Source organism: Sphaerodactylus townsendi, linkage group LG06, assembly GCF_021028975.2.
Source record: "Sphaerodactylus townsendi isolate TG3544 linkage group LG06, MPM_Stown_v2.3, whole genome shotgun sequence".
Taxonomy (NCBI): domain Eukaryota; kingdom Metazoa; phylum Chordata; class Lepidosauria; order Squamata; family Sphaerodactylidae; genus Sphaerodactylus; species Sphaerodactylus townsendi.
In genome coordinates, this window is record NC_059430.1 from 124,737,961 (window position 1) to 124,759,908 (window position 21,948).

Genomic DNA, 21,948 nt, shown 5'->3' on the forward strand with positions numbered 1-21,948 from the left:
TCCAAGATGTCTGAGGTGAGTCTGAGAACGTCCCTGGAAGATGTTCTGTCCTCTCCTGACTGGCCAGCATCAATGCCTCAGGTTCCGCCAGCCATTTTAGGTGGGCATATATCAAATCAAAGGACTCAAATCAAAGGGGTAAGTCAGACAGTTCCCGTCAGCACCAAGGCCAGCCACTGAGTAGTGAGTTTGTGTAATTTTTGTAATAAATAAAAGCTGCTATTTTGCTAAAGAACTTTGGATTTCTGGCCTCTTTCTCTCTCAGCAACCCCAAAACTCCAGCCAAAGGATCCCGGGCTCAAATTGTTGATGTTTCAGAAGGAAAACCCGAATCCCATTTTCTCTGTTCCCTGACACTCTAAATCCCCCCCCCCCTGTGTTTGGGAAGTCTTTGGGAAGCAGCTATGGGGGATACTTGTTTGCGGGGGTGGGGTGTTCTTGAGTCCGCATTGTATACCCGGGGAGAGATGTGTCGTTCTTTTGGGGTGTCCTATAGGGCGGCATTTCACGTCTAGGAAGTGTGAATCTGTGGGGCAGCGCGCGCGTCCGTCAAGGCCTGCGATTGATTAATAACTTGGGGTGCTCCGACTTACTCTGGGTGCCCCAGCAACATGGCTCTCTGGCACATAACACCGGGATGCGTTCAACGCCAGGGCCGGTCTCTCTCCTGGTTTGATTTGGGGGCTCTTTGGCGGATGTGTGCTGGCCAGGTTTGGGGGGATCCCCTGACCCTTTCTCCCCCCCACCTTGGGGAAGGTGAATTCTGCAGTAAAAGGGGCGGGGCCTGCGGGTGGGCCGGCGTCTGTGGGGGGAGTCACCGCTGATTGGCTGCTGCGCCCCGGCTGGCTCAGACGGCAGAGTCAGGAGCTTGGCCGGGCAGGATTGTCCTTCGGAGCTTAGCAGCCGTGGGCTCAGCATCCCTGGCCGGCGTCCAGCGCCTCCCTCCTCTCCCCTGTCTGTCTCGTTCTCTCTCTCTCTCTCTTTCCCCGTCCATCCATCCATCCATCTCTCCATCCGTCCACCTGTTTGCCTGCCAGCTGGCGAGACAACCCCAGGAGAGTCTGGATCGTCCACGCTGAGACGGGAAAGCCACCAAGATGGGGGTAGGTACCACCCAGCCCCTGGGGCTGCGGGCAGGGGCTCCGGGGACACGATTGCGCCTTGACATCCAGGTGTCCTTGCGCCGCAGCTGCGATGCCGCCATGTCTGCCCCACATGGCGTGCGCAGGAGGGAGCATCTAGGGGCGCATGGGTGCGCTTTTCTCTTGGCCCCCCCCCGGGTCCCTTCTGCCCCTCTCAGCCCCACGACTCGGACATGACCCCGTCGCCTCTCTTACCCTAGACATTCCCCCTGCCTGCACATCAGAGGCGCACATTTACCCCTCCCGTGGGGATATCTGCGTAGAGGGGCAGTGTCGGCCATTCCTGGGGGATCTGTGTGCGAATCCTCCCCGGCTCTGCGCGTTGGGGGGCCCCCCCCACCACCCCCACGCCCCCCCACCCCCCCCCCCCCCCCCGCCCCCCCCCCCCCCCACCCCCCCACCCCCCCCACCCCCCCCCCCCCCCCCCCCCCCACCCCCCCCCCCCCCCCCCCCCCCCCCCCCCCTCCCCCCCCCCCCCCCACCTCCCCCCCCCCCCCTACCACCCCCCCCCCCAACCCCGCCCCCCCCCCCCCCCCCCCCCCCCCCCCCCCCCCCCCCCCCCCCCCCCCCCCCCCCCCACCCCCCCCCGCCCCCTCCCCCCCCCCCCCCCCCCCCCCCTCCCTCCCACCCCCCCTCCACCCCCCCCTCCCTCCACCCCCCCCACCCCCCCCCCCACCTCCCCCCCCCCCCCCCCCCCCCCACCCATCCACCCACCCCCCCCCCCCCCCACCCACCCCCCCGAGTCTCATGGAGTGAGGAAGGCAAGGAGGGGGGCCCACATTGCTCCCCCCTTCCTCCTCTTCCATGGGTCTCTGCGGCTGGTGAGCTGCTGCAGCGCTGGCGCGGTGCCAGGCATCTGTGCCTCCCTGCCGTCGCAACGCTGCAGAATAGGGGGGTGGCGGTCAGTCACGACACTGCCGGGGAGGCCCTGGTGGGGTACGTGCCCCCCCAGCTACAGGCACCCCGCAGCAGCTGCCCCATAGCGATGCCCCTGCGCCAACCAGCTTCCACAATGCGTCTCCCTGAGGCGCATGGGCGGGCTCAGCCTGCAGCGGGAAACCAGGGGATCCCCCATTTCTCGATCCCCCCTTTTGCTCCTGGGTCAGGGCGCAGAGATGGGGGTCTTTCACCCCCTGCAGCGCACGCCCAGGGCAGACCGTCTTTGGTCGAGTTTGACCCTCTCCAGCCAGTTAACCGGGCAAATCTCATTGGGTCGCCTTCGAAGGCCCTGAATTGCAGCTCTTTGGGAGGGAGGAGGTGGGGAGGGCCGGGGAAATGGCTCCCACTTGGCCGTTTCTCCCCAGCCAAGGTGAGCCGTGGGGCAGGTGATGAATAAGCACATAGCCAGAGGTGTGCGTGCAGAGGAAGGAAGCAAACGGTCGTGAACTCCTTCGGAAACCTCGGGGGATTATTTGGGAACGTGTGGGAGATACAGTCATGCATAGGTCGGTGTTTGTGGTTGTGCGTTTGTGGGGAGTTCACGTACAACAGTCCACAGGCTTATTTTCTTTCTTATTTTCTGTGTGCATCTGTCTTGGGTGTGGACACCTGTTCACACGTCCCTGTATGTTCGCGTGCCTCAGAATGGGCATTCGGTAGGCTTAGAGCTGCGCTGCGGTCTTTTCGAGCATCCCGGTTCCAGGCAAGGGTTTGGACGGCAACAGGCCTTGCTTTCCATGGGCACAGTGAATATGAGCAGTTGGGGGGTGGGGGGGCCCTCTCAGAGCTCCCCTTCGCAATAACCCAGATCAGGACGATCCCAGCTTTCGGGCACACGTTGGGAGCAAGAGTTTTCCACTCAACCGGGACTGTTGCCTTCTGACAAAGAGCAATTGGGAAGGGCATCTCAAGGTCAGTCAAGGTCATATGAATATTATTTGGGCCTTTAAATATAGGCTTATGGGTCACTTTTAAATCCCATCTTTCCTCCCATTCGGGTCATGGGCTGGGCCAGGTCTGGGTAGCTTCAGAAATGGACCAACATCTGGCTGCAAAGAATGGATAGATTCCCTCCCTTAGTCTGAGTCCTGCCCAAGTCTCCTTCTAGGGCAGACCTGGGCATTATACGGCCCGCGGGCCACATCCGGCCCGCCGGATGACCCTGACTGGCCCCCCTGCCTTTTGGCCCGGCCCTCCACAATATTTTCTTTTTTTTATGCGGCCCCATGGAAAAAATAATTGCCCACCCCTGTTCCAGGGGGTTAAAAAGACAAGGAGAAGACAATGGATGTATAGAGATGGCAATTTTTCCAGAGTCTTGAAGGCTGTTTGATGGAATCATCGTTTTTGGTGTGCGTGGTCTTTTGTGGTTGTTTATCATAGGCAAAGACAAATAGGTTTTGCAGGTTTTTGTTTTGCTCCAAGAACCTGCAACACCTGTTTGACTTAGAGACCATAGCAGGATTTAGGTTGGGAAGGATGGACGTTAGCTGTACCATCTTCAGGCCTCTGAAAAACTTCTGTTACGCACACAACTGTGGACTACGTCCCTTCCCTGACCAGGTGGAGTTTGATCTGGGACTGGGCAGGGTCACGGACAGGGAAAAACCCAGCTGGACTACCTCTCAGTTCAACATGTGGGAGTCACATATAATTTGCCCGCTAAAGATTCAAATACTTGTAGTAATTCCCCTGAAATGAGGGCTAGGTGTACTTTGCGCATTCTCAATAGCATTCCGTGCTTTGCATGTTGCAAAGGTGACATGTACCTGCAAGGTAAGCCGTTCTTGATGAGGGACAACGGATGAAAGTGTATGGCTACCTGAAGACCAAGCAGGTGCTGTCCTGTTGACCTCCAAGGCCAGTGGATGAGTGGACAGGTGTGGTGGCCAGGCAAATGCGCACACAATAGGTGCATCATGGCCTCTAGAACTAGCCCAGCTCTGGAACCTGGATAAGAAACCACCTCCACAGTTCAGAACAGTCTGCATTCCAGGGCACAGATGCGCTTGTATGCCTCTGCATCGGCTGGTGGACTGAGAAGAGCTCTTGGCTTTGACCTATCACTTCGCATTCCTGGTGTACTAATAGATGCACGAAAATGCTTTCTGCTTGGCCAGACTGTTGTTACATCTGCCGTAGTGTTGTCTCATGGGCTCGGGCAAAGATTTTTCTTGAGAGCAAGCATGGTGTAGTGCAGTGGTGGCGAACCTTTGGCACTCTAGATGTTATGGACTACAATTGGCCATGCTGGAAGGGGCTGATGGGAATTGTAGTCCATAACATCTGGAGTGCCAAAGGTTCGCCATCACGGGTGTAGTGGTTTGAGAGCTAGCGTGGTGTAGTGGTTAACAGCAGGTGCACTCTAATCTGGGGAACCGGGTTTGATTCCCAGCTCTGCCACTTGAGATGTGGAGGCTTATCTGGTGAATCAGATTAGCTTGTGCACTCCAACACACGCCAGCTGGGTGACCTTGGGCTAGTCACAGTTCTTCGGAGCTCTCTCAGCCCCACCTACTTCACAGGGTGTTTGTTGTGAGGGGGGAAGGGCAAGGAGATTGTCAGCCCCTTTGAGTCTCCTACAGGAGAGAAAGGGGGGATATAAATCCAAATTCTTCCTCCTCCTCCTCCTCCTCCTCCTCCTCCTCTTCTTCTTCTTCTTCTTCTTCTTCTTCTTCTTGATTTTATGGGATTTTATGATAGTTTTTATGGTGTTTTTAGGATTGTACCCTGCTCAGGGACTTTGGAGATGGGCGGGAAATAAATGTACAGGAAATGAATCAATAAACATGACAAATGATCTCCCAAGCTACAGAAATCAGTTAACCTGGAGAAAATGGCTGTGTTGGAAGATGTACTCTATGGGTTTACACCAGTGATGGCGAACCTTTTCAAGACCGAGTGCCCAAATGGCAACCCAAAACCCACTTACTTATCGTAAAGTGCCAACACGGCAATTTAACCTGAATACTGACATTTTAGTTTAGAAAAAACCAGTTGGCTCCGAGGCGTGCGTTACTTGGTGGCTTTGCTTTGAAGCAACAGTGCAACCGTTCCAATGGGTGAATCATAACCCTAGGAGGGTTTTCTCAGAAGCAAGCCCCAATGCCAGCAACCGAGCTTACTCCCAGGTAAAGGATCGCGCTTTAGTTCTTCGCATGAAAATCAGTGGGGTTTAACAGCGCTTAACAGGGTTACCTACACTGCTTCCCCAAAACTTGGTCTTAGGTTTAATGCTAATAATCGAGCCCAGTGGCCCAGGTCAGCCTAGATGTATGGGGAGGGGGGACTCTGTTTGCGCGTGCCCACAGAGACGGCTCTGAGTGCCACCTCTGGCACCCGTGCCATAGGTTTGCCATCACTGGTTTACACCTCTTGGAGTCCCTTCCCTCCCCTCCCCAAACCCCGCCCTCCTGAGGCTCCAATCCCCAAATCTCCAGGGCCCCTTCTGCACACGCAAAATAATGCGTTTTCAAACCACTTTCACAACTGTTTGAAAGTGGATTTTGCCATTCCACACAGCTTCAAAGAGCACTGAAAGCAGCTTGAAAGTGCATTATTCTGCATGTGCGGAATGAGCCCAGGTATTTCCCGATCCAGAGCTGGCAACCCGATCCAGGGTAGTTAATTAGCGTGTTATCCTGTCCCATCAATCTTCGGTACTGTTTTCATTGGGGGGAGAGAGAATGCAGATATCTTGGCTTCCTCCCAAGGCTGAGAAATGCCAAAACTTTAAAGCCTTTCAAACGGCAACCCTTCTGGGAGACATCAATCTGTCATAGTTTCCCAACGATGAATGATACCCTGGGAGAATGAAGAGATCTCCTGGCACGTGTGGAAAAGAGTCAGGATCGGCGAGAATGGAGTTTCAACAAAACGTTGCCTCGGTTGGCTTGGATTCAGTCTGCCAAATGGGATAACCCAGAAGAGGTTCTCGCTTGCTCTTTCTGATTATGATGGAAGGGCCTGAAGAGGGCAGAAGCCGGGAGGCCGGGAGGAAGGCAGGGCGCCGCGGTGGGGGACAGCACATAGGGCAGTGGTTCTCAACAGTGGCGTAGGAGGTTAAGAGCTCGTGTATCTAATCTGGAGGAACCAGGTTTGATTCCCAGCTCTGCCGCCTGAGCTGTGGAGGCTGATCTGGGGAATTCAGATTAGCCTGTACACTCCCACACACGCCAGCTGGGTGACCTTGGGCGAGTCACAGTTCTTCTGAGCTCTCTCAGCCCCACCCACCTCACAGGGTGTTTGTTGTGAGGGGGGAAGGGCAAGGAGATTTGAGTCTCCTGCAGGAGAGAAAGGGGGGGATATAAATTCAAACTCCTCCTCCTCCTCCTCCTCCTCCTGCTTCTTCTTCTTCTTCTTCTTCTTCTTCTTCTTCCTCCTCCTCCTCCTCCTCCTCCTCCTCCTCCTCCTCCTAATGCCGCGACCCTTTAATACAGTTCCTCATGTTGCGGTGACCCCCAACCATAAAATTATTTGTGTCTCTGTTCCTAAGACCATTGGAAATATGTGTTTTCTGATGGTCTTAGGCGATCCCTGTTAAAAGGTCATTCGACCCACAAAGGGGTCACGACGCACAGGTTGAGAACCGCTAACATAGGGAGATGTCCGGCGCCCGCTCACATGACAAAAAGGCGTGCGCCCGGGGACATGGGTATCCCCTAGGCTTGTATGCCCCTGGTGGAACAGAGCTGTCTGTGGGCTGCAATTTGCGAACAAATGGTGTGCCCTCACAGGGGTAATTCTTAGATTGCTGGAGATTATGCCTGTATGGAGGGTGGCAGTGGGGGTACTACACAGGAGATATATTGCCCAAAATGTGTTTCTCCCCAACGAATTCTGTGGCACGACAGTTTCCTTTTTGGGATGGGTGAGGCCTGCCATATTCCCAAGAAGACACTTCTACAGGGAATGTATGTGCCAGAGATACTGATGGTTGTGGGGGGGTGGGGTGCTCAAAGGAAGAAGCTGTGAACCCGTCTTCGATACCTCGATCTCTGTTTTTTGCCTCCTACACAGTACGGCCGCTCAGACAGCTACCGCGTGGCGACCACTCAAGACAAAAATGACGAGAAGGACTCACCCAAGAAGGGCAAGAATCAGAAAGCTAAAGACATGGACGATCTTAAGAAGGAAGTGGCGATGGTGAGTAAGAAAGAGGGTGCCAGCGTGGCAATGGGGGTGGGGGCGTGCTCGACCCTGACTAGCAAGCGGCTGTCAGACTTTGCTCCCAGGCCATTTACGGCGCCACCAGATGTGGAGCAACTCCAGTTCAAACTCAGTAAAATCAGCGAATTTGGACTAGAGTAACTCTACTTCACCTTAATCTGGCAGCCATAGATGACAGAAAGGGAGACTCCAACAGAGCAAATGGAACGGCCTCCTAATTCTCACTCCATTTTGCATTTTTCCAGACCGAGCACAAAATGTCCATAGAAGAGGTGTGCCGAAAGTACAATACCGATTGTGTGCAGGTAAGGAAACCAAACCCCGACCTAGATGGGCCAAGCTAGTCTGATTGGCCATGCTGGCAGGGGCTGATGGGAATTGTAGTCCACGAACATCTGGAGAGCCGCAGGTGGCAGGGTTGATGGGAATTGTAGTCCATGAACATCTGGAGAGCCACAGGTTGCAGACCCCTGCCATAGAGGAAGTCCAGGGTCACTATGCAAAAGCAGTGGCAAACCATCTCTGAACGTCTGTTCCCTGGAAAACCCCACTGAGATGTCATATCTTGGCTGTGACTTGACGGCACTTTGGCCACACACTGAAGCCCAGGAAGCAGGGGTTCTCTTCCCCACACCAATACCGTGGGGCTCTGGAGTCTCCCTCAAGGACCGGGGATGATTTGGGGAGCATTGCAGTGATGCATGATGGTCGTAGTTGGGTGTTATCTTCTGGAGAGAACTGGGGTGTGGGGAATGAATGGGCCAGTGATGGGTTCATGACCGATGACTATAAAATCATCTGCAGGGAGGTTGAATCTCAAAACTGGATTTGACAAAGTGGAGTGGGAAAACTGTTTGTAGATTCAGATTCAGAGACCTTTATTAGGCACATACAATATAGCAGTGGTGGCGAATCTATGGCACGGGTGCCAGAGGTGGCACTCAGAGCCCTCTCTATGGGCACACGCAAACAGAGTCACCCTCCCCACACATACATCTGGGCTGGCCTGGGCCGCTGGGCTCGATTATTAGCATTAAATCTAAGACCTAGTTTTGGGGAAGCAGTGTAGGTAACCCTGTTAAGCGCTGTTAAACCCCACTGATTTTCATGGGAAGAAAATCCTTGTGAAGAAACTCCTTTACCTGGGAGTAAGCTCGGTTGCTGGCAATGGGGCTTGCTTCTGAGTAAACCCTCCTAGGGTCGTGATTCACCCATTGGAAGAGTTGCATGGTTACTTCAAAGCAAAGTCACCGGCTACCACCAAGCTTACTCCCAAGTAATGCACACCTTGGAGCCAACCGTTTTTTCTAAACTAAAACCTCAGTATTCAGGTTAAATTGCCGTGTTGGCACTTTGTGATAAATACGTGGGTTTTGGGTTGCAATTTGGACACTCGGTCTCGAAAAGGTTCGCCATCACTGCAATATAGGGACCAAAAAAAGTAAATCCAGTAGAGAACAGTAAAAGTATGGACAGAAGCCAGGGGAACCGAATTCAAAACGCGCAGTGAAAATTTGGCTACAATTTCCATTGTTTCAGCCTTGGGATTATTGACAGGAAGATCCGAGAATCCAACCGAGGTTAAGGCAGAGAAGTCCGGCCTGAAGCTGTTATACTTCGGGCAAGAGAGCAAGATGGGTTCAAAGGAGTCCGTATAAGTAGGGCAGAAAGAACAGCGTCGCTCATGCCGAGGGACGTCTGAGAACCAAGTAAAGACGATGGAAAGGAATTGCATCTTGCTCCTGAGAATGCCCATCTGAGTTTATGGTAACTGTTTGTAAAGGATGGGGGCCAAAGGGAAAAGGAAGACAGGAGGTGGTTGCCTGTGCCAACCTTAAAGGTCAAGATAGTTCCCTGCACAAGCACTGGGTCATTACTGACCCATGGGATCAGTGGTGGGATCCAAAAATTTTAGTAACAGGTTCCCATGGTGGTGGGATTCAAACAGTGGCGTAGCGCCAATGGGGCTGGGCGGGGCACGATGGGGGTGTGGCTGGGCATTCCGGGGGCAGGGCATTAATAATTTCTCTGTTACTGTAAAAAACTCTTACTGTAAAAAAAAGTTCCTAATTTCCAGCTGGTATCTTTCTGTCCATAATTTAAACTCATAGCAAGTCCTATCGTCTACTGCCAACAGAAAAAACTACTTTTACCTCTAATTGACTACCTGTCAAATACTTAATACTTTCAAATACTTAATTTTGTTTCTAGAAATCAAAAGAAGGAGATTTTCCTTAAACAAGGAACTTTACCATATTACTAAAACATGTTTTTAAAACAGCCCAACAGGGAGAATTATCCCGTTTTCTACCTTCGCTAACCAGCCACATAGGAAACAACAGGACTTCATGATTTTTGGACCTAATGGAATTTCTAACGGAAAAGCAGACCCAATTAGTAACCCTCTCTCGGCACACACAAATAATGAGTAACCCACTCTCGGGAACTAGTGAGAACCTGCTGGATCCCACCTCTGCATGGGATGGTGTCACATGGCTATGTTTACTAGGCAGACTTTGTTTACAGGGTGTTTTGCCACTGCCTTCCCCAGTCATCTACACTTTACCCCCAGCAAGCTGGGTACGCATTTTACTGAGAAGGATGGAAGGCTGCATCAACCTTGAGCCGGCTACCTGAGCCCGACTTCCGTCGGGATTGAACTCAGGTTGGGAGCAGAGTTTTGATGGCAGTACTGCAGCTCACCGCTCTGCGACAGAGGGCTCCTGGGCTAACCTTACCCAGGGATGTTTTAGCACACAGGTGTCAAATTCGCGGCCCTCCAGATGTTATGGACTACAGTTCCCATCATCCCCTGCCAGCATCATGCTGGCAGTGGATGATGGGAACTGTAGTCCATAACATCTGGAGGGCCGCGAATTTGACACCTGTGTTTTAGCACATCACTGCGACTTACTTGGAAAGAGAGTGGTCATACATGCTCTCTAAAAAGAAGCAAGTCGGCTCTGTGAAGTTGGCTGAGGGTTCCTAAGGCTGTCCCAGCTGCCATTTCTGTTCACCTTTTGGAAGTAAACATCACTGCATCAGGTTCCACAAAGCCGAGGCCTGAAACGTGGTACATTTCCCGAGGCAGGATTCAAGTGGTCTTCATGACTCCTTTGAGGTTGTGCAGAGAAATCCTTGGAAGGGTGAAGGAACGAACAGTGCAGGTGAAGGTGGCATGGATGGCTCCATCACGGGCTCGTGAAATAATTCACTTCTGTCTCCCCACCAGGGTCTGACCCACAGCAAAGCCCAAGAGATCCTGGCTCGCGATGGCCCCAACGCCCTTACCCCACCACCCACCACTCCCGAATGGGTGAAGTTTTGCCGCCAACTCTTTGGAGGGTTCTCCATCCTCTTGTGGATCGGAGCTATCCTCTGCTTCTTGGCCTACGGCATCCAAGCTGGGACGGAGGATGACCCATCTGGGGACAATGTAAGTGCTGCAATGCATTATGGGTATCTGGGAGCGGGGAGAGGAAATGAGGTAAAATGGGGGAATCTCATGAGGCTTCCAAGATTCTAGCTTCCTGTGTCTGCTCCCACCCTTCTGCAGCTGTACCTCGGTATTGTCTTGGCTGCTGTGGTCATCATCACGGGCTGTTTCTCCTACTACCAAGAAGCCAAGAGCTCTAAGATCATGGAGTCCTTCAAGAACATGGTGCCTCAGGTACGAACTGGGAGTAAGGAGTGTACCGATAGGACTGCTAGCCAATTGCAACCGTGTAGAACTGGGTTTCACTTGTTAAATCAGCAGTGTTTTAGCCAGTAGCCGATATTAGGGTCTGCAAAGGCAATAGGCTCAAAATTCTGCCTGGCTCACCAGATGATGCCAGGCTGCTGTTGCATGAACAGCCAGGATTCTCCTCCAATGCCTCCAGGATCTAGTTTGGGGCCTCCCCTAATTCCTCTGGATTCTAGCCTGGCTTTTCTCAATATCTCCAGATTCTAGTGTGGCTCCTCCCCTAATGCCTCCGGATTCTAGTGTGACCCCTCCCCTAATGCCTCCAGATTCTAGTGCAGGGGTAGGGAACCTGCTGCTCTCCAGATGTTCAGGAACTACAATTCCCATCAGCCTCTGTCAGCATGGCCGCAGGTTCCCTACCCCTGTTCTAGTGTGACCCCTCCCCTAATGCCCCCAGATTCTAGTGTGACCCCTCCCCCAATGCCTCCAGATTCTAGTGTGATTCCTCGCCGCCAGGTTCTAGTGAGCGCCGCCCTTAATGGCGGCTGGGGTTTAGCCTGACTCTTTTAGCATAATGCTTTAAGTTCCTACTCTGGTTTCTGCCTGACATAGCCAGTAGCCGATATTAGGGTCTGCAAAGGCAATAGGCTCAAAATTCTGCCTGGCTCACCAGATGATGATAGGCTGCTGTTGCATGAACAGCCAGGATTCTCCTCCAATGCCTTCAGGATCAAGTTTGGGGCCTCCCCTGTTTCCTCTGGATTCTAGCCTAGTTCTCCCCCAATCCCTCCAGATCCTAGTGTAGCTCCTCCCCCTGGTCCCCCTGGATTCTAGTGTGGCTCCACCCATAAAACCCCTGGATTCTAGCCTGGCTCCACCCCTAATGCCTTCAGATTCGAGTCTGGCTTCTCTACGTGAACCCCTCCTCAAATTCCATTTTGGCCCCACCCCGATGAACTCAATTTGTCTATTGTTCTGTTCTTGATTGCAAAGAGTACTTTATTCTCAGACGGCGTGCTTTCTTTTCAGCTGGCAATCAATATTTTTGCAATCTGAAGTTTGTAATGCAGCAAATGAATGGTACAAGCGATCAAAGAAAGGAGAGTTGCCCCAAACCTCTGCTGATGTCCTAACACCAGTGGTGGGATCCAAAACTTTTAGTAACAGGTTCCCATGGTGGTGGGATTCAAACTGTGGCGTAGCGCCAATGGGGCTGGGCGGGACACGACGGGGGCGTGGCCGGGCATTCCAGGGGCGGGGCATTCCTGGGCGAGGCTATGGCAAGAGGGCCAGCAGCCACTGTGCGGTCCTGATGGGGGGGGAAGCCGAATGCTGCGCGAGGCGCCCCGAGAGCTGCCACGACACTGCAGCGGTGCACCTCCTGCTAGAGCTGGCTTCAGAGTTCTGCGTTAACATGCACTGTTGGAGAGAGGTGGAGGGATGTAACTAAGGCAAAAATCACGTGGCAAAATCACCAATTAGTAACCCCCTCTCGGCACACACAAATCATTAGTAATCTACTCTCGGGAACCTGTGAGAACCTGCTGGATCCCACCTCTGCCTAACACACTTCTTGTAGTCAGCCTGGGTGTTCTGGAGTTGTCACTGTGTTGTCATGCACAGAGTGAGCGAACTGGTTAATTCTTGAACTGCGGCATACCATAGTTGAGAGGCAGTATGGTGCAGTGTTTCTAGAAATCAAAAGAAATATACTTTCCTTAAACAAGGGACTTTACCATATTTCTGAAACATGTTTTTAAAACAGCCCAACAGGGAGAATTATCCCGTTTTCTCCCTTCGCTAACCAGCCACATAGGAAACAACAGGACCTTATGATTTTGGGACCTAATGGAATTTCTAACGGAAAAGCAGACCCAATTAGTAACCCCCTCTCGGCACACACAAATAATTAGCAACCCACTCTCGGGAACTGGTGAGAACCTGCTGGATCCCACCTCTGCTTGAATCTCACCACCGGAACTGGTTGTTAAATTATTTGAATCCCACCACTGGTTAGGGAGTGTGCGTTGCTAGAGGGTAAACTTAGCCGCTACCTAGGAATGTTTTCCTTTTCTTTCATGCCTCCAGTACAACCACACTGCAGGCTTGAAGCAGCAGAATTTTAATTTGGAAGCCTTTGAAACCACCTCTCGTACAGTCACGATAGGCTGATTTTGCACGTTAAAAATGCCCCGTTGTTGGCACGGGGAATGCCCCGGCGCGATGGGGAGTTCCCCGCAGCTCTTGGCACTGCAGTGTTTCTGCCACGCTGTTTCCCCAGCGCCGCTCCGCAGCAGTGGCTTTGCTCCGGGACTTTCCAGAACTGCAAAGGTTGAGGACTTTTTGGAATGCCCCTCTGTTGCTCTGGTGGCTTCCGCTGCAGTGAAAACTCCTCGGCAGCAAAACGAGGCCATTTTCCCTGCCTCGCTGCACTGGCCCGTCCCTCCAATGAACCTTCCCCAATGAGCCTTCTCCTTCCCCCTTGCAGTAGAATAAAAAACACAGAGGGGAAAACCTCGCAAAAACCTGGAGAAACCTTGCAGAAAAGCGTCATGTGAAGGCACTGCGAACGGGAGGACGGCGATTCCCTCGCACAATCAAGGAGTTCAGACCGGATGTGTGCGTGTTGGAGTGCCACGATTCCCTCGCACATGCAGGGATTTTAGACGGGGGGAGGGGAGGGTGCCGATTCCCAGTGCCTGTTTTGTGCAGAGTCATTTAAAACTAAATTGGTAAAAGTGAGTGGGGGGGGGGGGAGCGGGAGGGGGAGTTTCAGCCAACCAGAATGCGGGAAACAGGTTGTCCGCGCATGCATAGAAGACATTGTCAAAGACCTCACGGTGCAAGTGGAGGAGAATCGGGGAGCAGTGCAAAGTCAACAGCAGCCATGGCTAAATAGCTCGGGGCGTTTTTACTGTGCAAAATCAGCCATAGAGGAAAACAGGGATGCTTGAAAATGCCAAATAATACTCCTGAACAGTGGTTTTCAACCTTCCTAATGCCGCGACCCTTTAATACAGTTCCTCATGTTGTGGTGACCCCCAGCCCTAACATTTATCCGTTTTACAGATGGAGAACACTGATGCAGAGAGTCTTCGGCGACCCCTGTGAAAGGGTCGTTCGACCCCCAAAGGGGTCGCGACCCACAGGTTGAGAACCGCTGCTCCAGAAGTTCAAAAAAGTCTGAGGCCCTTTCTGCCCAAATCTGCTAAAACATGTGGAAAATGTTTGGAAAACATTTTCAATCCCCCCCTCTTCTGCCTGCACTTATTCCTTAGGAGCAGCAGTGGTGTAGTGGTTAAAAGCAGGTGTACTCTAATCTGAAGGGACCGGATGATTCCCCACTCTGCCACTTGAGCTGCGGAGGCTTTTCTGGGGAATTCAGATTAGCCTGTGCACTCCAACACACGCCAGCTGGGTGACCTTGGGCTAGTCACTGTTCTTCTGAGCCCTCTCAGCCCCGCCTGCCTCATAGGGTGTTTGTTGTGAGGGGGGAAGGGAAAGGAGTTTGTAAGCCCCTTTGAGTCTCCTATAGGAGAGAAAGGGGGGGATATAAATACAACTCTTCTCCTCCTCCTCCTCCTCCTCCTCCTTCTTCTCCTCCTCTTTCTTCTCTTTCTCCTTCTTCTCCTTCTTCTCCTTCTCCTTCTTCTCCCTCTCCTTCTCCTTCTCCTCCTCCTCCTCCTCCTCCTCCTCCTCCTCCTCCTCCTCCTCCTCCTCCTCCTCCTTCTTCCTCTTCTTCCTTGGAAACAATTCATGGATGCTAGTGTTGTTTTCCCCTTTTACTGGAGTTCATAGTTGAATTGATGCTTCATTGGTTCATAGCCTCATTCTGCAGTTCTCTGCGCTTTGATGCATCAAAGATTATCCCCCCCTCAATTAAAAAAAAACTTGCAGAAATGATCTAACAGACAGGTGAAAGGGAACAAACTCATACAACAGAAGTTCAGGGACTGCCCAGAGGCGCGGAAAATGTTTCAAAGAGAGATACCCAGCAAGTGAAAACGTTTTGAAAACATTTCAGGCTCAAGAATCATTTGAAAAGGGGAGTCGTCGAAAACCTTTTGAGGCTGGAAATAAAATGTTTGAAGGTGAAAACAATGTAGAACTCCATGGAGGAAACATTTTATTTCCCGCCTCAAAATGTTTTAAGAGAACTGTGCAGAAAGGGTAATTGGATCTCTAGTGGACAGTGTTGCTTTTAGATGTGGGTGAACATCCTGGCTCATAAACAAACTCAGCAGATGGCATCCTGATTTTTGAATCCCCACATTTGCAAACTGGGGGCAGAAATAAACAATCTCAAAAGCATCTTTTTAAACGAGCTATGAACTGATAAAGTGACAATTGTCGTTTGGTACAAGCAGCAGTCCTGTGACTTTGGTCCCTCTTGGGAACGCTACTCTAGGGCAATATGATTTAGGATACCAGTAGCGGAGAATCCCTGAATTTGTACCTGCCTGCCACTTTTATTTTACAGCAAGCCCTGGTCATTAGGGAAGGTGAGAAGATGCAACTGAATGCCGAAGACGTGGTGGTTGGGGACCTGGTCGAAGTGAAAGGTGGCGACAGAGTGCCAGCTGATCTGAGAATCATCTCAGCTCATGGATGCAAGGTGAGGCCCATGGGTTTGTGGGATTTCCCCCCCCAAAGGGCTTCCTGAAGTATGAAGCACCTGGAACAAACACTGTAAGAGTTGCAAAGGGTTCTCACTACGCAGTGGCGTAGTGGCTAAGAGCAGGTGCACTCTGATCTGGAGGAACCGGGTTTGATTCCCCGCTCTGCCGCTTGAGCTGTGGAGGCTTGTCTGGGGAATTCAGATTAGCCTGTGCACTCCCACACACGCCAGCTGGGTGACCTTGGGCTAGTCATAGTTCTTCTGAGCTCTCTCAGCCCCACCTACCTCTCAGGGTGTTTCTTGTGAAGGGGGAAGGAGTTTGTCAGCCCCTTTGAGTCTCCTTACAGGAGAAAAAGGGGGATATAAGCCCAACTCCTCCTCCTCCTCCTCCTCCTCTTCTTCTTCTTTGTTAACCAAACCTAATAGAGAGAGGCGATCAGGATACCCCCTTCGGAGACGGAATGTCCCCAATTTCTTGGGCATCAAGTGAGATGATTCAAATTAGCATCACAATAGCAGCATCAGACATTTCTGGGCAGAAAGTTCTGTTCTGAAGATATTTCGGTCTCTTCCTTATTAGGAAGGAGGGGTTGGGAACATTTTAATGTATAAGAATCAGATATTTATTTTAATTGCACAATTCATCAGGAAGTTCTCCTGTAGAATTGTATCTTACCTTCTGTTGGGAATATGGTAACATACCATACACTTTATTGTTTGTAGCCAAAGGCCATTACAATATAGGATTCCATCAGTTAAAATATACAAATGTGGGACCATATACAACAATACACTATATATGGCCCCTTCCGCACACGCAAAATAATGCATTTTCAAACCACTTTCACAACTGTTTGCAAGTGGATTTTGCCATTCCGCCCAGCTTCAAAGAGCACTGAAAGCAGTTTGAAAGTGCATTATTCTGCATGTGCGGAATGAGCCTATACAAGTGGTAAAACAGCTATAAAACCCTACTGAACTATATCAGCTGGGTGCCCAATTTTGTAACATGTCAAATGATTCTAGTGTGGAACCCACAATTCAAAACGGATTTGTTATTCATTTAACCAAATAGTCATATACTGCCTTTTCCATTGTACAAATGATAAATTTGAATGTGGGGGACTGGAGACCCTTAGATTTTCCAACATTTGCACAGTTTGAAAATCTGAAATGTGAATTCTGTGTTGAGGTTTAAAAAGAGACTGAGTGGAAAGCTTTTGACGAATCGGTCCTTGTTTAGAGTAGTTTTTAACTATGTGTGTGGTTCCCTTTCTGCCCAGGTGGATAATTCCTCCTTGACTGGTGAATCAGAGCCACAAACACGGTCCCCTGACTGCACCCACGACAATCCCTTGGAAACCAGGAATATCACCTTCTTCTCAACTAACTGTGTGGAAGGTATGACCGTAACCTGTAAGGGAGAGGCAGAGTATAGACAGGCTAGGTCCGTGGTGGTGAACCTTTGGCACTCCAGATGTTATGGACTACAATTCCCGTCATGCTGGCAGGGGCTGATGGGAATTGTAGTCCATAACATCTGTAGTCCATAACATCTGTGGTCCATAACATCTGTAGTCCAGGGGCTGATGGGAATTGTAGTCCATAACATCTGTAGTCCATAACATCTGTAGTCCATAACATCAAAAGCCCACCAGCCATGCATAACAGGAATGTCCACCCATGATCCTTCCAATAGACATGGCCGCTACATTGTGTGAACAGGGGCAATGCACACATTCACCATGCACATACGCCTGGCTACCAATCTTATGGCTACTAATCTTGATCCTCTTTGATCTGAGATTGCAAATGCCTTAATAGACCAGGTGCTTGAGAGCAACAGCCGCAGAAGGCCATTGCTTTCACCTCCTGCATGTGAGCTCCCAAAGGCAGCTGGTGGGCCACTGCGAGTAGCAGAGAGCTGGACTAGATGGACTCTGGTCTGATCCAGCTGGCTTGTTCTTATGTTCTTATGAGTGCCAAAGGTTCGCCACCACTGGGCTAGGTGAAGTCTAAGACAATCTACCAGGATGCAGCAGCATAGCGCCAAGGGGACAGGGGTGTGTGTGATGCACCGGGCGCGCACACCTGCGGGGGTGTAGCGGGGACATTCCGGAGTTTTCCGGGGGCGGACAGGGGCTTGGAGGGGCACAGGGCGTGCATGTGCAGAGGGCGCAGTTACCCCTCGCTCCGTCCCTGCCAGGGTGTGAATGGAAGACTCATACATTAGGTCTAATTCCTTGGGTCCTGTCATCATTGAAAGCCGTTCTCTTTCCCAGGGAACTGTGGGAAAGGGAGGAATCTCTAACAGATAATTTTCAGTCTTCCTGAATAAAGATTCCCGGGGTTCTTTGGGAGAGGTCATGATATTAGATATAGCAAATGAGCATAAAACCAAGAGAGTCAGCATGGTGTAGTAGCTGGGAGACTGAGGTTCGAATCTCCACTCCTGCCCTGGAAGCTCACTCTCTCAGCTGAACCTACTACCTCACAAGGTTGTTGTGAGGATAGAATGGAGGACACGATGTAAGCCACTTGGGGTCCCTGTTGGGGGAGAACGGCAGGGTGGAGACGAGTTAAATAAGTAAACAACAGTTTGTAGTGCGGAGACCTGCAGAGTTGTCCTTTCTCCCTCCAAGGCACGGCACGTGGCGTCGTCGTTGCCACGGGCGATCGCACTGTGATGGGCCGCATTGCTACCCTGGCCTCGGGCCTGGAGGTCGGGAAGACCCCCATTGCCGTTGAGATCGAGCACTTCATCCAGCTGATCACGGGCGTGGCCGTCTTTCTGGGGGTCTCCTTCTTCGTCCTGTCCCTGATCCTGGGCTACTCCTGGCTGGAAGCGGTCATTTTCCTCATCGGCATCATTGTGGCCAACGTCCCCGAAGGTCTTCTGGCTACAGTCACCGTAAGTACTGCATTCCCCTTTAGGAATTCCCACTAAATGGGTTCTCTAGTCACATAACCACAGATTTGGAGACGAGAGAATCACAGTGGCAAAGGGTGCCCATAATAGGAAAACTTGAGGAGTTCCGCAGGGCCTGCAAAACAGCTTTGTTCCACCAGGGGTCTGCAACCTGTGGCTCTCCAGATGTTCATGGACTACAATTCCCATCACCCCCATGGTGGCAGGGGCTGATGGGAATTGTAGCCCATGAGCGTCTGGAGACCCACAAGTTGCAGACCCCCGCACCAGGCCTTTGGTGGTGGAGGTGGAGGGGGGGCGGGCAGGAAACAGCCATAGAAAGGTTTCGACTCCTGTTATCCAACTGACATGCTGGAATATCATCTTAACCCAGCCTCCGTGACATGTACTGTATGATCAGCACCATATTATTATTATTATTATTATTATTATTATTATTATTATTATTATTATTATTATTATTATTAGTAGTAGTAGTAGTAGTAGTAGTAGTAGTAGTAGTAGTAGTAGTACCCTGTTTCCCTGAATATAAGACATCCCCGGAAAATAAGACGTAGTAGAGGTTTTGCTAAAGTGCGAAATATAAGGCATCCCCCAAAAGTAAGACGTAGCAAAGTTTTTGTTTGGAAGCATGCCCGACAAACAGAACACAGAAAAATAAGACATCCCCTGAAAATAAGACATAGCGTATCTTTGGGAGCAAAAATTAATATAAGACACTGTCTTATTTTCGGGGAAACACGGTAGTACTTTGGGGTTTGAAATAATGGTTTTAAGGCTCCATGTTATCTACCTGTTTACTGTTAGTTTTAAAATGTTGTACACTGCCCAGAGCCCTTCGGGGGTGGGCGGTCTATTAAATTTAAATCATAAATTAAAAAATAAATAAAATAAATAAAACCCCGAGCTAGGTTGGAATCCAGTAGTGCCTGGGAGACCAACACAGTTTTCGAGGTATACGCTTTTAAGATTCAGAGCTTTAATGCAGGGGTGTCTGGCCCATTTGTTATGAGGGATGCATAGGACATAAATGTGACTTGATCGGGCCGGGTCTGAGGAAGGGGTGGCTTCCTTGGCTGGTGAGCCCCCAGCAGGCCCTCCAGCCCGGTGTGTATGTGTGTGTGTGTGTGTGTGTGTGTATGGCTACCTCCGCTAGAGATCTTGCAGGAAACTTGCCAGCTCAAATCAGAACCCCTTGATAGGCCTTACCAGGTTCACAAACCAGCCGAAACACACACCTGCTCCACATCTGGCCAGGTGAGCCCACGGGGTTTTTTTTTGCCTCAGGTGGCTCGTGAGCCTAATCAGCCCACTCAAGGGGAGGCATTTGACACCCCAACTCTAACGTATTGCTAAAGATTTTCACAGCCGGGATCAACGGGCTATTGTGGGTCTTCCGGTGGTCTGACCCACAAGCCCACAGACCTGACAGAGGAAGCCTTGAAAATCTTGTTGGCCTCTGAGGTGCTGCTGGATTTGAATCTAGCTCTCGCACTGCAGACCAAGGAAGTCCTGAATTCACGTTGCATAAAAGGGAGGAAGTTGTCTTTTCAAGCGCTTGAGTGCTTTTCAGTCAGCCTCCTGTCCTGACACGGGGTCCTTAGCAGGTGGGATCTGGGCAGAATGCTACATTTCTCCATGAGGTTTAATGTTATGCCTTCTGCCTTGTTACATGGCAGATTTAATAAGCAAGAAAAGGCTAAAAGATTGTGCCCATGTAACGATGGCTCAGTTGAATCTCTGGCCCACCAATTACGACACTGTCTCAGATTCAAGGAAATCAGATCCAAGTATGTGAATCTCACTCCCTTACATTTACCCCATCTCCCCGATTTAATTAGATTACACTACTTGTTGGACAACCCTGATCCTTCTCTCTGTATGATAGTAGCAGACTTTCTCCAGGAAATTACTAAACGCCAGTAGATTTCCTTCGGCCTAACATGTATATCCTGTATTGTATATGCTTTTTAATCTGTTTTTTATTATTGTTGTACTGCTGTCTATGCCAATAAAGGCTTGCTTCATCTCCCCATATAAGTATCAAGATTAGAAATGACTAGGGTTTTTAGAAATTTTAATGGAAGCTGGAGTTTTGGGAAAGGGGCCTGAAATATCCCTGGGGGACCTGGGTTCTGATGTTGAACATATGAAGCTACCTCAGTGACGAAGGGAGGGGGAAATGTGCCCGGAGCATGAACTGCCTGTGCTCCCCCTCCCACCCTGCCCTGCCCCCGATTTGCCCCGCCCCCGATTTACCCCGCCCCCGCTACGTGACTGCAATGGCAGCACCCGGGGTGAACTGCCTCAGATGCCCTCATTGCAGCTACGCTTCTGAGCTGCCTTGTCCGGAATCAGACCCTTGGTCCAGTCAAGTTAGTATTGCCTGCCCAGACTGGCAGCCGCTCTCCAGGGCTCCAGGTTGAATTCTTTCCCATCCCCTGCCCCCTGGTCATTTTAACAGGAGGTGCCGGGGATCGAACCTGCGGCCTTCTGCTTGCCAATCAGATGTTTTACCTCTAAGCCACAGCCCCTCCTCTATTGGGTTGACTATCCAAAGGACAGAATGTTTTGTGTGTGGGGAGTGGTCCAGCTTTGTCAATTCCGTCTGCCCTTTCAAATTCTGGTGCCTCCTGATTGGGACGCTTCCCGGCAGTCGGCCTCCCCTTGACTTTTGCCCTCCCGCCAGGTGTGCCTGACGCTGACCGCCAAGCGCATGGCCCGCAAGAACTGCTTGGTGAAGAACCTGGAAGCCGTGGAGACTCTGGGCTCCACCTCCACCATTTGCTCGGACAAGACGGGAACCCTGACGCAGAACCGCATGACGGTTGCCCACATGTGGTTTGACAACCAGATCCATGAAGCTGACACCACCGAGGACCAGACTGGTAAGGGCTGGGGGGGGGGGGGGGGGAATAGTTCATGGGAAGTCCTTGGTTCTTCTCAGGCAAAGAAGTCACTGTTTTACTGTTGATTCCCAGCTCTGCCGCCTGAGCTGTGGAGGCTTATCTGGGGAATTCAGATTAGCCTGTACACTCCCACACACGGCAGCTGGGTGACCTTGGGCTAGTCACAGCTTCTCAGAGCTCTCTCAGCCCCACCTACCTCACAGGGTGTTTGTTGTGAGGGGGGAAGGGCAAGGAGATTGTCAGCCCCTTTGAGTCTCCTGCAGGAGAGAAAGGGGGGATATAAATCCAAACTCCTCCTCCTCCTCCTCCTCCTCTTCTTCTTCTTCTTCTTCTTCTTCTTCTTCTTCTTCTTCTTCTTCTTCTTCTTCTTCTTCTTCTTCTTCTTCTTCTTCTTCTTCACATATTGTCGAAGGCTTTCATGGCCAGATTCAACTGGGTTGTGGTGGGTTTTCCGGGCTGCGTGGCCGTGGTCTGGTGGATCTTGTTCCGAACGTTTCGCCTGCATTTGTGGCTGGCATCTTCAGAGGTGTACCGCAGAGGGAAGTCACAGAGGGAAG

The 21,948-nt window shown here is 51.3% G+C and overlaps 1 protein-coding gene across 1 annotated transcript in view; it reads left to right on the forward strand.

The window, feature by feature from the left end:
* The first annotated feature begins 849 nt into the window (after nt 1–849).
* The window catches only part of ATP1A3 (ATPase Na+/K+ transporting subunit alpha 3), a 67,365-nt gene continuing 46,266 nt past the window's right edge, over nt 850–21,948 (forward strand). The window contains exons 1-9 of the mRNA XM_048502323.1: nt 850–1,103; nt 7,101–7,226; nt 7,496–7,555; nt 10,483–10,686; nt 10,807–10,920; nt 15,416–15,550; nt 16,837–16,954; nt 18,196–18,464; nt 21,172–21,370. Coding sequence (XP_048358280.1) covers nt 1,098–1,103; nt 7,101–7,226; nt 7,496–7,555; nt 10,483–10,686; nt 10,807–10,920; nt 15,416–15,550; nt 16,837–16,954; nt 18,196–18,464; nt 21,172–21,370 — 1,231 coding nt within the window. The 5' untranslated portion in view covers nt 850–1,097. The remainder of the gene's footprint in view (nt 1,104–7,100; nt 7,227–7,495; nt 7,556–10,482; nt 10,687–10,806; nt 10,921–15,415; nt 15,551–16,836; nt 16,955–18,195; nt 18,465–21,171; nt 21,371–21,948) is intronic.